The sequence below is a fragment of the Amia ocellicauda genome, chromosome 5, assembly GCF_036373705.1.
Source record: "Amia ocellicauda isolate fAmiCal2 chromosome 5, fAmiCal2.hap1, whole genome shotgun sequence".
In the NCBI taxonomy this organism is placed as follows: Eukaryota; Metazoa; Chordata; class Actinopteri; order Amiiformes; family Amiidae; genus Amia; species Amia ocellicauda.
The window spans coordinates 19,006,974-19,020,878 of record NC_089854.1 but is presented as its reverse complement, the minus strand read 5'-3'; the positions used below and the strand labels follow the sequence as shown (position 1 = coordinate 19,020,878).

The 13,905-nt window shown below is 37.5% G+C and overlaps 1 protein-coding gene across 1 annotated transcript in view; it reads right to left on the bottom strand.

The window, feature by feature from the left end:
* prkd2 (protein kinase D2) overlaps positions 1-13,452 on the bottom strand; it is a 66,012-nt gene extending 52,560 nt beyond the window's left edge. Inside the window, exon 1 of the mRNA XM_066704123.1 lies at positions 12,600-13,452. Within this exon, the coding sequence (XP_066560220.1) occupies positions 12,600-12,911 (312 nt within the window). The 5' untranslated portion in view covers positions 12,912-13,452. The remainder of the gene's footprint in view (positions 1-12,599) is intronic.
* Between the last annotated feature and the right edge of the window lie 453 nt (positions 13,453-13,905).

Here is a 13,905-nt window from a genome sequence, read left to right as displayed (position 1 = left end):
ATATATATATATACATACAGTGCATCCGTAAAGTATTCACAGCGCTTCACTTTTTCCACATTTTGTTATGTTACAGCCTTATTCCAAAATGGATTAAATTCATTATTTTCCTCAAAATTCTACAAACAATACCCCATAATGACAACATGAAAGAAGTTTGTTTGAAATCTTTGCAAATGTATTAAAAATAAAAAAACAAAAAAGTACATGTACATAAGTATTCACAGTCTTTGCCATGACACTCAAAATTGAGCTCAGGTGCATCCTGTTTCCACTGATCATCCTTGAGATGTTTCTACAACTTGATTGGAGTCCACCTGTGGTAAATTCAGTTGATTGGACATGATTTGGAAAGGCACACGCCTGTCTATATAAGGTCCCACAGTGCATGTCAGAGCACAAACCAAGCCATGAAGTCCAAGGAATTGTCTGTAGACCTCCGAGACAGGATTGTATCGAGGCACGTATCTGGGGAAGGGTACAGAAACATTTCTGGAGCATTGAAGGTCCCAATGAGCACAGTGGCCTCCATCATCCATAAATGGAAGAAGTTTGGAACCACCAGGTCTCTTCCTAGAGCTGGCCGCCCGGCCAAACTGAGCGATCGGGAGAGAAGGGCCTTAGTCAGGGAGGTGACCAAGAACCCGATGGTCATTCTGACAGAGCTCCAGCATGTCTCTGTGGAGAGAGGAGAACCTTCCAGAAGAACAACCATCTCTGCAGCACTCCACCAATCAGGCCTGTATGGTAGAGTGGCCAGACGGAAGCCACTCCTCAGTAAAAGGCACATGACAGCCCACCTGGAGTTTGCCAAAAGGCACCTGAAGGACTCTCAGACCATGAGAAACAAAATTCTCTGGTCTGATGAAACAAAGATTGAACTCTTTGGCCTGAATGGCAAGCGTCATGTCTGGGGGAAACCAGGCACCGCTCATCACCTGGCCAATACCATCCCTACAGTGAAGCATGGTGGTAGCAGCATCATGCTGTGGGGATGTTTTTCAGCGGCAGGAACTGGGAGACTAGTCAGGATTGAGGGAAAGATGAATGCAGCAATGTACAGAGACATTCTTGATGAAAACCTGCTCCAGACCGCTCTGGACCTCAGACTGGGGTGAAGGTTCATCTTCCAACAGGACAACGACCCTAAGCACACAGCCAAGATAACAAAGCAGTGGCTACAGGACAACTCTGTGAATGTCCTTGAGTGGCCCAGCCAGAGCCCAGACTTGAACCCAATTGAACATCTCTGGAGAGATCTGAAAATGGCTGTGCACCGACGCTCCCCATCCAACCTGATGGAGCTTGAGAGGTCCTGCAAAGAAGAATGGGAGAAACTGCCCAAAAATAGGTGTGCCAAGCTTGTAGCATCATACTCCAAAAGACTTGAGGCTGTAATTGGTGCCAAAGGTGCTTCAACAAAGTATTGAGCAAAGGCTGTGAATACTTGTGTACATGTGCTTTTTTTTTTTTTTTTTTTTTTTAATAAATTTGCAAAGATTTCAAACAAACTTCTTTCACACTGTCATTATGGGGTATTGTTTGTAGAACTTTGAGGAAAATAATTAATTTAATCCATTTTGGAATAAGGCTGTAACATAACAAAATGTGGAAAAAGTAAAAAGCGCTGTGAATACTTTCCGGATGCACTGTATGTATATATATATATATATGCCTCGATTAAGCGGACCTATGAACAAATTAATCGATAGAAGACCAATATTTTTGCAATTTAATCAAGCAGATTTTGTTTTTCATTCTAATGCCTGTCGATTTTATGGTTAAATACGGTTAGGCTAATCACGCCAAGAAATTATAACACATCACGAGAGATACAGTATAGTATCTGCGCACAAAATGCAGGGTTACAAGTCGCTAAAGGGAAAACAACAGTCTAGTTTTGGATTCAAACTGGATTCGGAAGGAAACATTGAAGACAAAGGAAAGGTTTTCAGTTTCCTTAGCAAGAAACGCTTTTCTTACAAGGGCACTGTGAGTAGTTTAAAGTATCATTTGCGAGCAAAGCACCCCTGCTGTAGTGAAAACGAGAATCCTCTGGCCACGTTATGGCTGAACAGGCTAAACAGTAATTGTTTTTGCATTATAATTATTTAGCATAGCTCTCAAGCATTGAGACCCCATCTCAAACTCTTAATCACCATCGCAAAGATCTCATGCATTGAGCAGGCGAAAAATAATCTGTGCGCATACCTTCCCCCCCCGGAAATTGTCTTCTTATGTAACAAATCACACACATTGGCGTTTTGAAAATTTGAGAGCTGTGATTTAATCATTTTTTTTATATGCATTTTTTTTTTTTTAACATTCTCGTTAAGGGTTGTTATAGGCTACTGTAATATCAATGCCTAGTATTTATTAAAGTATTACTATGTAGCACAACCACTTCCAAGACCATTACACTTACAAGTGCCCAATTCATCTAGCGATTAATCAACTAATGAACACTGATTAACCGATTAAATATTTTAATTGACTGACAGCCCTAACATATATATATATATATATATATATATATATATATATATATATATATATATATATATATATATATATATATATATATATAATCAGACATTATATTATATTATATTATATTATATTATAATATTAACATATCAATACACTGTAGAAACACTTGCAAAATAATAGTCACTTTGAAAGTGAGAAACCAGTTCAGCTTAACATGCAGTCCTGCAATTGAGATTCTTTATATTTGATTTATGTACCTATCACTGTGTACAGTGATTTGAAGACTGTGGTCACCTCAAAACAACAGAAAAACAAGACTGTTTAAACCCAACACATACACATGCAGCAGGGTCCTGTTTTGAAAACCACAAAGGAAAAAAGGAAAATCCTGCTGGTATGTAAAGGTATTTGAAAGAGGTTTGAATAGTGTCAAATGGATTTGAATACCTGCTTGGTGTAGGAGCAGTTAGAGGCATACATAAAATCAACTACCTTCCGCAATGCAAACCCATGCTGTGACAATGCAAATAAGAGCTGAACCGTTGGTCCATACATCTGATTTGGAGCTTACTGATCTGAAGACATTCATACATTCATATTCATACATGCAATGTACCTGCTAACTGGGGATGCCCTTACTCTCAAATTGATGTTCTAGATGTCCTAGAATCTAGATGGTGCTGTCTCCAATCTCAGTCCTACAGTCCAGATCACACTAATTCCATTCTGGGTCCTTTAGGACTAGATCCACTCTAGGCTTTAGACAACAGTATTTTCAATGTGGGCCCTATAGTTCAGACATCACTGGCTCCATTCTGTGCCCTAAAAAACACTGTTAACATAAAAAAATACTTCTGAAGGAGGTAGGTGATGATTTTAAAACAAGAGATGGCAACAAAGGAACAAAGGGGGGAATTACAGTACATTCAGATCCTATCATCTCCCTGGCCAAACATAATAAGTAAAGGGGAATTTCACAATCCAGATTAGGCATTGAAATCATACAGGATTTTTTTTTTTTTTAAATAATAATAATAATAATGATTATTATTATTATTATTAGCTGTAATATGTTTACAATAACATATTACAGACTGTTCAATAAACTTCCGCTCTCTATGTGAGGGATCTCATCAGGTGTGTTTGTATCCTTCCGCTGGGTTTGCCTCTCTGCACACAGAAACAACCACAAGAGTCATTGACTGTGTGACACAATTAGACTCTAAATAAAGCCTAAATTATCTGAGACAGGATGGGGTATTAATTGTGTATCTACACTGAAAGAAACTATAAAGACAGCATTTGGCATGCGTGCTTAATTACGACAGCACGCCAATGTTATAGTAAATTGTAAAATAAAATGCTTGATTTTGATATGCATGATCACTAGGAGCTCAACATCCTACAATATATATTGAAATCCAGAAGGCTACAAGGACCCAGGCAACACAATTGGATATTAATAGAGAAGGAGGTGTTTCTTAACACAAAGGATCATGGATGTCTGGAACAAGCTATGCAGTCACATTGTTCAAGCTGATTCCTTGGGATCATTCCAGAAATGGCTAGATGAGATTCTGAAATTTGTAACCTACTAGCAACCAAACAAGCAAGTTGGGCCAAATGGTCTACTCTCATTAGTAGCCTTTGTTTTGCTCTTAAATATAAATAAATAAACAAACTTTCCTTTTTGCAGATTCCATAGTATGCGTGCTGCTATTGCTTAATCTACGCTGATTTTCCTTATCAAATAAATTAATACTTGTCAGCTGTTCACTATTCTTGTCCAAGTGAACAGTTGACATATGCTAGATTACCAACAGTATTAGGACAGCAGCCAAAATACCATAAAGATAGCTGTTCACAATGTATTTAACAGAATGTAGGGCTTGGTCTTATTAACTGCTGCAATCATTCTAATAAATGGCCAGAGGAATAATGTGCCATCCATCCCTGCAGTGCAGCACAAACAAGTCGGTTGGACTTTGTGTTCTCTACCAGACTGTTTATTGCAGTTCCTTGCAGAGGTGTTCTATCTATGGGATTGTGGTGAGCAATTCTGAGCAAGGCCATTATATGTTTTCAAATCTATTCTCCTTGATCAGCTGTGCTATATTCTTAAAACTTGTATCATCTCACATCGCAACACCTATTTTTCCTAATTAGAAAGAAGTGCGTAAGTGTCACAAAACACTTGCTAATTTAATTTCAGGAGTTCAGACAATCCCAATAGATGTATGCAGAAGGTAAATTTTGATCTAGACTCGCTTGACTAAGGGAACAATAGGTGCTTTTACAGTGACATTTCTGATCCGGATCTAATGCATTGGTACATTGGATCAGGATCAGTGGGGTCACGTCTACACTGCCATTTGATCAGGATCAACTATCAGCAGCCCCAGGTGTCTTCGCATGCACACTAGCATGCAAGTCCAAACTTAATTAAATGTAAATTTATTAAATTAGTCCTTTAGAACACAGAGCTATATCAAAAACTTTAGTTTTTATCTCATTACAAATTATTCAAACAAGTAAAAACAATGCACTTGCATATGTTTTTCACAACTGAAGCATTTTAAATAAAAATACAATTATATATATATTTGCAAATATAAAATAACAACCCATTTAGTGTTAATTTTAACAATATTGTAGTGTTTCTCTGCCACATGCCTCTACAAAAAACGCTGATGTGCATGCTGGAACTTCAGCCGGTTGAGCATCCACACATCTGTACCATCTCCCTGAGAGGTACATTTGATCCAATCACTGAGTGTAATCTTGCAGCGACAAGGCTATCGGGCTATTTTCCAAAGAGTTTCAGGAGCACAGTCTGTATTTGAATTATGTCCATGTTTCTTTTCCTACTGCAATAAATAGGCCCTTTCATCCACAATATATGTATCCAAACCATTACGGAAAGCAGAAGCAAAGAAAAAAATGAATGTAAGTATAAACTCCACAACCCCTGGCCATAAAATAACATGCCTCTGTAATGCTCAAGCTGTATTGGGCAAGGAAAAATTGCCTCACAGGCATCACTTTGATGAGCACTTTTATTCTCAGGAGACTCAGTGCCACTGCTTTAGCTTTACCATGTTCCATTTTTTTTTCTAGTGTTGCTTTGTTTCAGAAGAGGAACAAGCAAGCATTTTATTCAGCCTTTTCCTTTTGGCCTTGTAACACAAATGTATTAAATTAAAAAAAAAAAAAAAAAAGACGTGTGCGCAGTGGAAAATAGAGAGGGCAACCTCAAAAATCCAGATAAGAGAAAAGAAACAACTTGAACAGTAAAAAGGAGAAAAAAGCTGGAAATGGGCATCATCAACACTGGGACCAGCACCACACAAGAGAGAGATACCGTTCAGTGTCCTGAGAACCAGCACAAACAGCTGTAATTTAGGAAGGTTTTGTTTTACAAACACACTACAAAGGGATGGGGATTAAAGAGCCAGCCAATTGAATAAGGAAAATAGGGGAAGGCACAGAGCGATAGCATGGGAGCCGAGTCAAATATGATACAGGGCCAGGGGGAGGATTAGCACTGGCTCAGTAAACATGAGAATTTAATACTGACAAATGAGATTCGAGAAGTCAGCTGCACTTACACCATGCACAGAGCTTAGTGCCAGAGCCAGTAAAATGTGAAACATCCTCATCTGGCAAGTCCAGTACCCAACGGCACACAAGCAACATCCCATAAGGGTACACTAGTCTGAAGTGTCCAAAGTCGAAAAGTATTACTGTAAACCTCACTATCTGAACTAGTGTTTCTCCAGTTCAGACTTCTAATGGCTTAATGAAAACCTTAATAAAAGTATGTTTAATTTTTTTCAGTTGTTTATATCATTAATAGCTTATATAGCCTACTCACTACATAATTTGTTCTATAAAGTACTTGGGAGTTTTTTTTAAACAAATAACAAAAGACAAAAAGAGTTTCCAAGATGGGTCATGTAAAAAAAAAAGGAAATACATTTACGATGACGACTGCATACTTATACAAGCAGAGATTGTCAAAGAAAGAAAAATATGCTCAATCTGTTGCATATATAAGACAAAAAGCAAAGGCCCTAATACTGATCCCTGTGGAACTCCACTAACATCCTCACTCCAGTTAGAAGCAACTCATCTTATCAACACCCTGTTTCCTATACATCAACCAGTTCATAATCCATCTACTTATATTACCCAGAATATCTATCGCTTACAATTTAAGGATCAGTCTTTGGTGCGGAAAAGATTTCTGAAAATCTAGTTATATCATATGCTTTCACATGATCTACTGCTGCAGTTGCATGTTCAAAAAACAAATAAATTACTAAGACTTGATCTGCCTCCTCTAAACCCATGTTGACCAAGAATATGGTTTTCATTAAGATGCTCCTCTATTTTCTTTCCAAAATTGTACAAGTAATGCAGGTGAGACTGATTGGTCTGTAATTTCCTGGTTCAGTTTTGTCCCCTTTCTTGTGGATTGGTATGACATTTGCCTTGAACAGATCTGATGGACCTAGCCAAGGACGTGTATACAATTTCTTATCATTCGGACCAGTGGTTTCAGAGAAGATGTTTGTAGATTGTCCAAAATTGGTATTAAATCCAAGATGGATGTCATGTCATGTAACATATGGCCTCCATATTTCATATGGCATTGATCTGCATAAGCCTCTACAATTTTATGAAGTTTTGTGAGTTTTCTTTTCTTTTTCAATTTCAAAATGGCCACCAATCCATGTGACCTATGACCACCATATTGCGATTCATTCTGTCAAGTAACAATGAGTCCAACACAGTCTAATATAGTTCAATACTGCAGTATATGCAACTTTATGCAATTTAACGATCTCTGATATTTGATTGGCTCATGGTGGCCATCTTGTTTTTGTTTAATCAACTTGCTTTTAACATATCTGATAGAGGACCTAGCCATAGTCATGTGTACCAAATTTAATCTCAATCAGCCTCAATCAGATTTCAGAGAAGAATATGTTTGAAAATTGATGGCCAATCCAATAACAAAGTGATTATGCAATAGAACATTCAGCATGAGATATAGTAACTACTTGCAAATAAGGGGTACAATTCCACTTTGTAACTGTATCTGCAACGTTTGTAATTGGGAAATTTTGAAATAAGTAGTTTATTTACATTTTTTAGAAACATTCTCATATTAAGTGCACTTAAGTTTGGTGTTCAAATATTGGGACATACATTTTTCTTAAAATATATAGATGTTTCTTGTAATGGTTCCAGGACACACATCTCCATCCTAACACACTGGCCTTTGGTCTACAAGATCATCAGATAGCTCTTGAATGATTGTGATTGTCTTCTACATTTCTGTTCTCTATCTGACACCACTAACTGGTACTTCCTTTTACTTCTTTCTCTTTCTTTTGCCAAGTATGCTCTATGTTTTGATGCATTATTTTTTATCTTCTCTCTGTACTTTCTACATTTCGCTGCATTACTAGCTTTAGATTGTATGGCCTCTAAAATGATAAATAAACAAATAATAATAATAAAAACAGACTAATCTACCTAAAACCAACATGCTACCCATTTTTATTTTAATTAATGTATTTATTTTATCATGGACAATGCAGTATACAGTTTTACAGGTTAAAAACACAGCATAAAAAAAACAGAACAAATGCACTGCATACAGGGTTTCTAGACAAAGCTAATTTGCAACCTCTACCATTCTATAATACAAATGATAAGATTTTGCAACTAAATTTAACTTGACCCAATATTATAATGAACATTAAAACTGGCTTTAGAAACCACAAACAAACAAAAACATAAAATACCAAACAACTGAACTAATAATTTCAATAAAATACAATAAAATAATAACTGACACTAACTTATCATAACTAACACGTTTTCTGTCTCCTGAGTGTCAGCTATGAAATACATTGCAAGGTGTCGGCTTTGAGAAATTTCACTTTCTTGTACATTTTAACACGTGGCAGCCATTTTTGTTCTTACACAAAATTAAATTAGCATTGTGTAATAGTACTTTTTTGGTCAAATATGTTCATACTCCTTTAATATTTCAGGTTTGTTTTGTTATGCACTACAACAATGTGCCAAGAGGCACATCTAATATTTTTAAGAAAAGATTAAGCAGTCCTTACCTGTGTCTCATTCAGAAACCTTTATTGAAATGCTATGTTTTCACACAAACATTTATTAGGATGTTGGTTATGAGATTTTATGTGGAAAATGGGGGAACACATTTTGAGGGTTTTACATATAGATATATATAAAAAGATGTATCTTTACCAGCTTCAGATGAATAAAGTGTTTTTAAGTATTTTCTAGAATAATAAGCAGAATTTAGCATTATTAATGTTTAAATATCTCAAATGTAAATTCTAGTTTGGAGGCATGGATCAGTTATGGGATCTGTGGTACAAAACATTAAAAAAAAAGTTAATATTATGTAAATTATTAATGTTTTGCTGTGCAGAATAGAGACAAAAAAGTTACTCCTTTCTTGACTTAGAACTGAAGCATTCACTGCATTCTGTACTTGTTCATTTAATTGTATACGGGTATTGTATTTTCTTGTTCCTATTGTATTATCCTTCTTCAAATGTGTATATTTTGTGGCAGCTATAACTGTGTCTGGTTATAAATAAATGGATAAATAAATAATTGCAAGGTGCTTGTGATCTGACGTTCCACAGTAGGCTAATTGGTTATATAGGTTGCAAAACAGAGAAAACAGGGGTAGACACAGGATTACAGATAGGATACATGCATGTTCACATAGGCAGAAGATGGCTAGAAAGCACAAGAAAGTGTGTGTGTATGTGTGTGTGTTGGGGGGGGGGGGTGGTGGCAAAGCAGAGAAAATGCTAGGAGAGTATCCATTTGGTTAAGTTGGAGGAGATTAAATCTGTGGTTTTGAGGATATGAGAAGCAGATGACGGTAGAGCAGTGGTGCTCAATACTGGTCCTGGGAGAACAGTTAATTAACTGACTCTTTAATTTAAATAATAATTTGCTTAATTGTACACTGCATAGCTTACAAAATGCTGGACAATTCAAGTGCCTTAAATCAAAACATTTAACTTTCAATATCCAACTGTAGAAAATAATTAAAAAGCCTTGATAAGGCATATTGTGAGTTCAATAAGAGTATATCAATAATTGAGAGCTTGGTGTGAATACAAATCAGCAGGATAATGTGCCCCAGGGACCAGGCTTGAGAAACAATTTTATAGAAAACTCACAGTGACTATGTAAAAGAGAAACATTCAGCAGGTGCTTTCTCAAAAGCCTGAGATTGAATGTTTGAAACTGACTGGTGAACTACATTCTAGAATTTAATTGCTCTGCTCTGGTATTTACTGAACAAAAAGAAACAAATGGTTATATTTAATATATACACTTCAGCAAATGAGATGGGGGATGTCTGCATGTTAAAATGGCAGTATTCCTGACCTGCCCCTAACTTGCATTAAAGACTAAAAAGAGGAAACCAGAGATAGCCAGGGCTATCTTCAGAGGCTTAACGGAGATGGGAGAATTTAACACATCCTTGAGGATGTCGTATTTCTCATGCGATATCCCACTAGGCTGCGATTAACAGCCAGGAAATGAAGCGGGTTTCCTCCTGTTTATCCCACAGACAACAATAGAGGCAGCAACGTGGATGGCAAACAAAGCTCCAATTAAAAAGCAATTGGAGAAAACGACTATGCTCCAGAAGGGGAAAAGGAAAGATCTCCACTGAGGCAAATTACTTCAGGTCCGCTGGGACACTAGTTCATTTGTTTTTTGTAATAACTAACTGAAACCGCAACTGAGGCCTGCACTAACTTATTAAAAACAAAACAAAACTCTTCAATTACAACGGCAGTGCCTACTGAAAATGAAAATGATTTCATTCAGTGTACAAGAGCTGGCTTTATTTTTGCAAAAGCTGTAGTAGGCCTACATGTTTTAATTTTTAATTGTATTTAAATAACATGCAGTGGATCTTTAACTAGTATTTAAGTATGTAATGTGTATAAGAATGAAAGGTTTTAAATGCTATAGTATTAACAAGGAATATTATTGGCCAGTACAATAAGGACCAGTGAAACAATATAAAAATTGTCTAGTTATATTCATGGAGATATTTATTTTACTGCAATGAATATAGGCTGAGTAGGACCTGTTTTTTGTAAAATAATATTTGTATTACTATAATTATTTAGTGCAGGCCTCCCTGTAATAAATAAAAAAATAACTTATTTATTTATGCTGGATATGCCTCTAGAAAATTTAAATTAACAAAATTGATGTCAACATAAGATTTTATTTGGTTCTTCATTTACAACTGCACAAATTGCATTTATGATAACAGAAAAGAGTAGAAAAGTTTACGCCGGTGCACAGATATATAAAAAAGGAAGCAAACACTTCACAACACTAGTCCCAGCCTTCTGGTGTATATACATGGTAGTTGCAGCAAGAACTCAACACATTTTTACCAATGTGCTTCAGAGTTTAAAGGATCCTAAAAGATATATTAACAAATTTTTCATTCAGTTAAGGCTGCAATTCAGTAACTTGAAACTGAAAATATATTTTGATACATTTGTTAATCAGTTTTTATTAAACCTGATCACGTCTATAATTTTACTGTAATTCCTCCTATGCTTACCCCCTCCTTTGCACATAGCCTAACTCTATAACATTTGCAATTGTTAACTCATATGTACTTGGCAGTATGATTATTGTAATTAGTATTGATTGTATTTACTCCACTTGTTATGTTTAAAATCTGTCAGGTAAAGGTACAAATTGTAAAGAAGGTAATATTAGTAATCTTTTCTTATCTGTAACATTATGACCCTGCAAACCATGCAAGTTTTTGACAGATAAACCAATACTACCCCTTATCACAATCACAGAAATACACTACTCTAACACATAGAATACCAGCCGAAAATATACTAAAATGAGTCACGAAGTATACCATATACACATTGATATGCTGAACACAACCTATTCGGTACCATGAATTAAAAAGTGAAGAAAGTGAAAGTTTAATACAGTGCCAAAGATTCTGCAAGAAACAAACCAACAAATAAAACAGTGCTGGACATACTGGTATCAAAAATATAAAATATATAAACAACCGACAAGGTTTGTATACTTGTTTAAAGGACTATTTTTAAATATGTGCATTGCAGAAAAATCAGTTAATAGTGTTTCAAAGAGAAAACCAAATCAAATCTATAGAATAAATAAAGAGGGAGGATGTACCAGCTGAGAAAACACTAAAACTAAAAGCAAAAGGTCAAGTTTTCAGGACACTCAAAAACATATTCCTTCAGTGAATATAAACTTGGGCCAGGCTATAAAACAGCTCTATGGAATTTCTGTATATAGCATAAAAATCAATTTTGCTAAATAAAGTGTATATTCACAGAATACAGATTAAGATAAAGATTAAAATACTTTGATTCTGTGAACTAACTGTGATTTAACAGCAATTACTAATAACAGGTGTGATTCAAGTGATTTAAATTAAAGGGGGGACTGGTTTTAGTTGACATCACACCACTGTGCTGCCCTGTACGGTATGTGTCAATGCCCTCCAAACCCAGAACTATTCCAGAAATGAGCAAATGGAAAAAACTCAGCGAGCATTTTAACCGATTTTTGACATTTCTCTGAAACTACCATGAACTGTAATCTGTGGTCTTACAGCTGATTAACTGCACTAACACTACACTCACAGAAAGACACATTTTTAAAATGTTTTATAAAGCTGTTTGTAAAGGGCAGACCAGTTAGACACAATAGCACCTTTTGAAGGAACACCCTGTTTACAGGATGGTGCTGAGCAAAATAACCCATTGCGGGTTACTGTGAGAAGGAACGCAGCAAGTAAAACCATTTCGATATTTTATATTATAGTACAATTTGACTTTTCTAGCTCAGTTTGGGACTAGTCAAAGGGAAAGAGCGCAGTCAGCTCAGGGAGATCAGCTGTAACATGCTCCCATATTTAGTTTACATTTCTCCCAGGCTGCCTGAAAGTCGACACATTTGTCAGACACACACACAAACAGAAGCAAGTGATTGTAGACACTTACCTTCTGGTCCACAATGGAGCAGGCGATCTGTTTAACAAAGGCTAGGTCTGCAGACTGGGGCAGCAGCACAGACTCCCGAGTCAAACCAATCTGGATGATGAAGGAGACTCCAGATGGGGTCGGAGTGACTGGGGACAAAATCCCCCCGGGGCCTGAGACCGTCCCAAAGTCGGTGGGGGTGCATCCCAGTGGCACCGTCCCATGAGGGCCCATCAATGATCCAGGGGGAGAGGGTCCTCCATGGTGGAAGAACACCTGGTTGGAGGGGAGCGAGGTGGAGGAGAGGCAGAGGCTGGCTGGGGAGTTCATCATCTCTTGCCCCTGCTTGAGAAGCACCTGGATCAGAGGGGAGAAAGTCTGGGAGAGTGGGGGGTGATGGGAGCCAAGGTACAGCCTAACCACCACTCCTGGGGCTCCCCCTGGATTCGCAAGCCAGCCCAGAACACAGTTGATCCGTATTTCCTCTTCTCTTGACTTGAGGGCAGTCAGTCGCGCTTCTCTTTTTTAATCAAAAGCCAGAGTGGCCATAAATCTCTCTCAGCTCCACCCCCCCCACCCACCCAACACACACAATCCTGAGCAGCTCCCCTCCAAGGCTGGAACACAAAGCAAATCCAAATACAGACAGTGAAGAAAGGATAAAAAAGTAAACTGTCCTAAACTACAGGGCTACAAAATGGCCTCCTTATGGTAAAGCAGGAAACTGTTGAGGAGTAGTGCCTTGTTTAGCTGGCTTTACAAGTAGTGCTCTGTTTCAGTTTCTCACACTGTCGGTCTGTGTCTGTGTGTGCGTGTGTGAGAAAGAGAGAGAGCATGTGTCCCTCCCTCTGCCTCTGCCTACTTCTGTTCTTTTCTGAACTTCAACAGACTTGAGAAAGGAAGTATTCTGATTGGCAGGCCCCTGGGCCAATTGCTCAGAAGAATAGGGAGTATAGAACAGGGTGATGTCATACCTGCCTGCCCTCTCCAGCCCCCTCCTCCTTCAATGTGTGTTTTTCCTTTGGCTTTCTTTCTTTTTGCCTTCCTGTTAGGAAGACGATCTAGTTTCCTTTCTCTCCCCTGCTGACTACTGTGGTTATCCCTTTCTCTTTTCTCTATCAAATGCAAGCAGCTCTCATTGGCACTCACTCTCTTCGTACTTCTCTTTTGCAGGCTTTAAGACCCACAACCGCCCCCCCTCCCTTGTCTGCCCTGAGGGAGAGACATACCTGGCACTAATTAACCAGACTCCCCAACCCACCCCTCCCTTTGCCCCTTCCCTTTCCTTCCTTTAAGGTTGATTTGTTGCAATGACTATAAAAAAGGT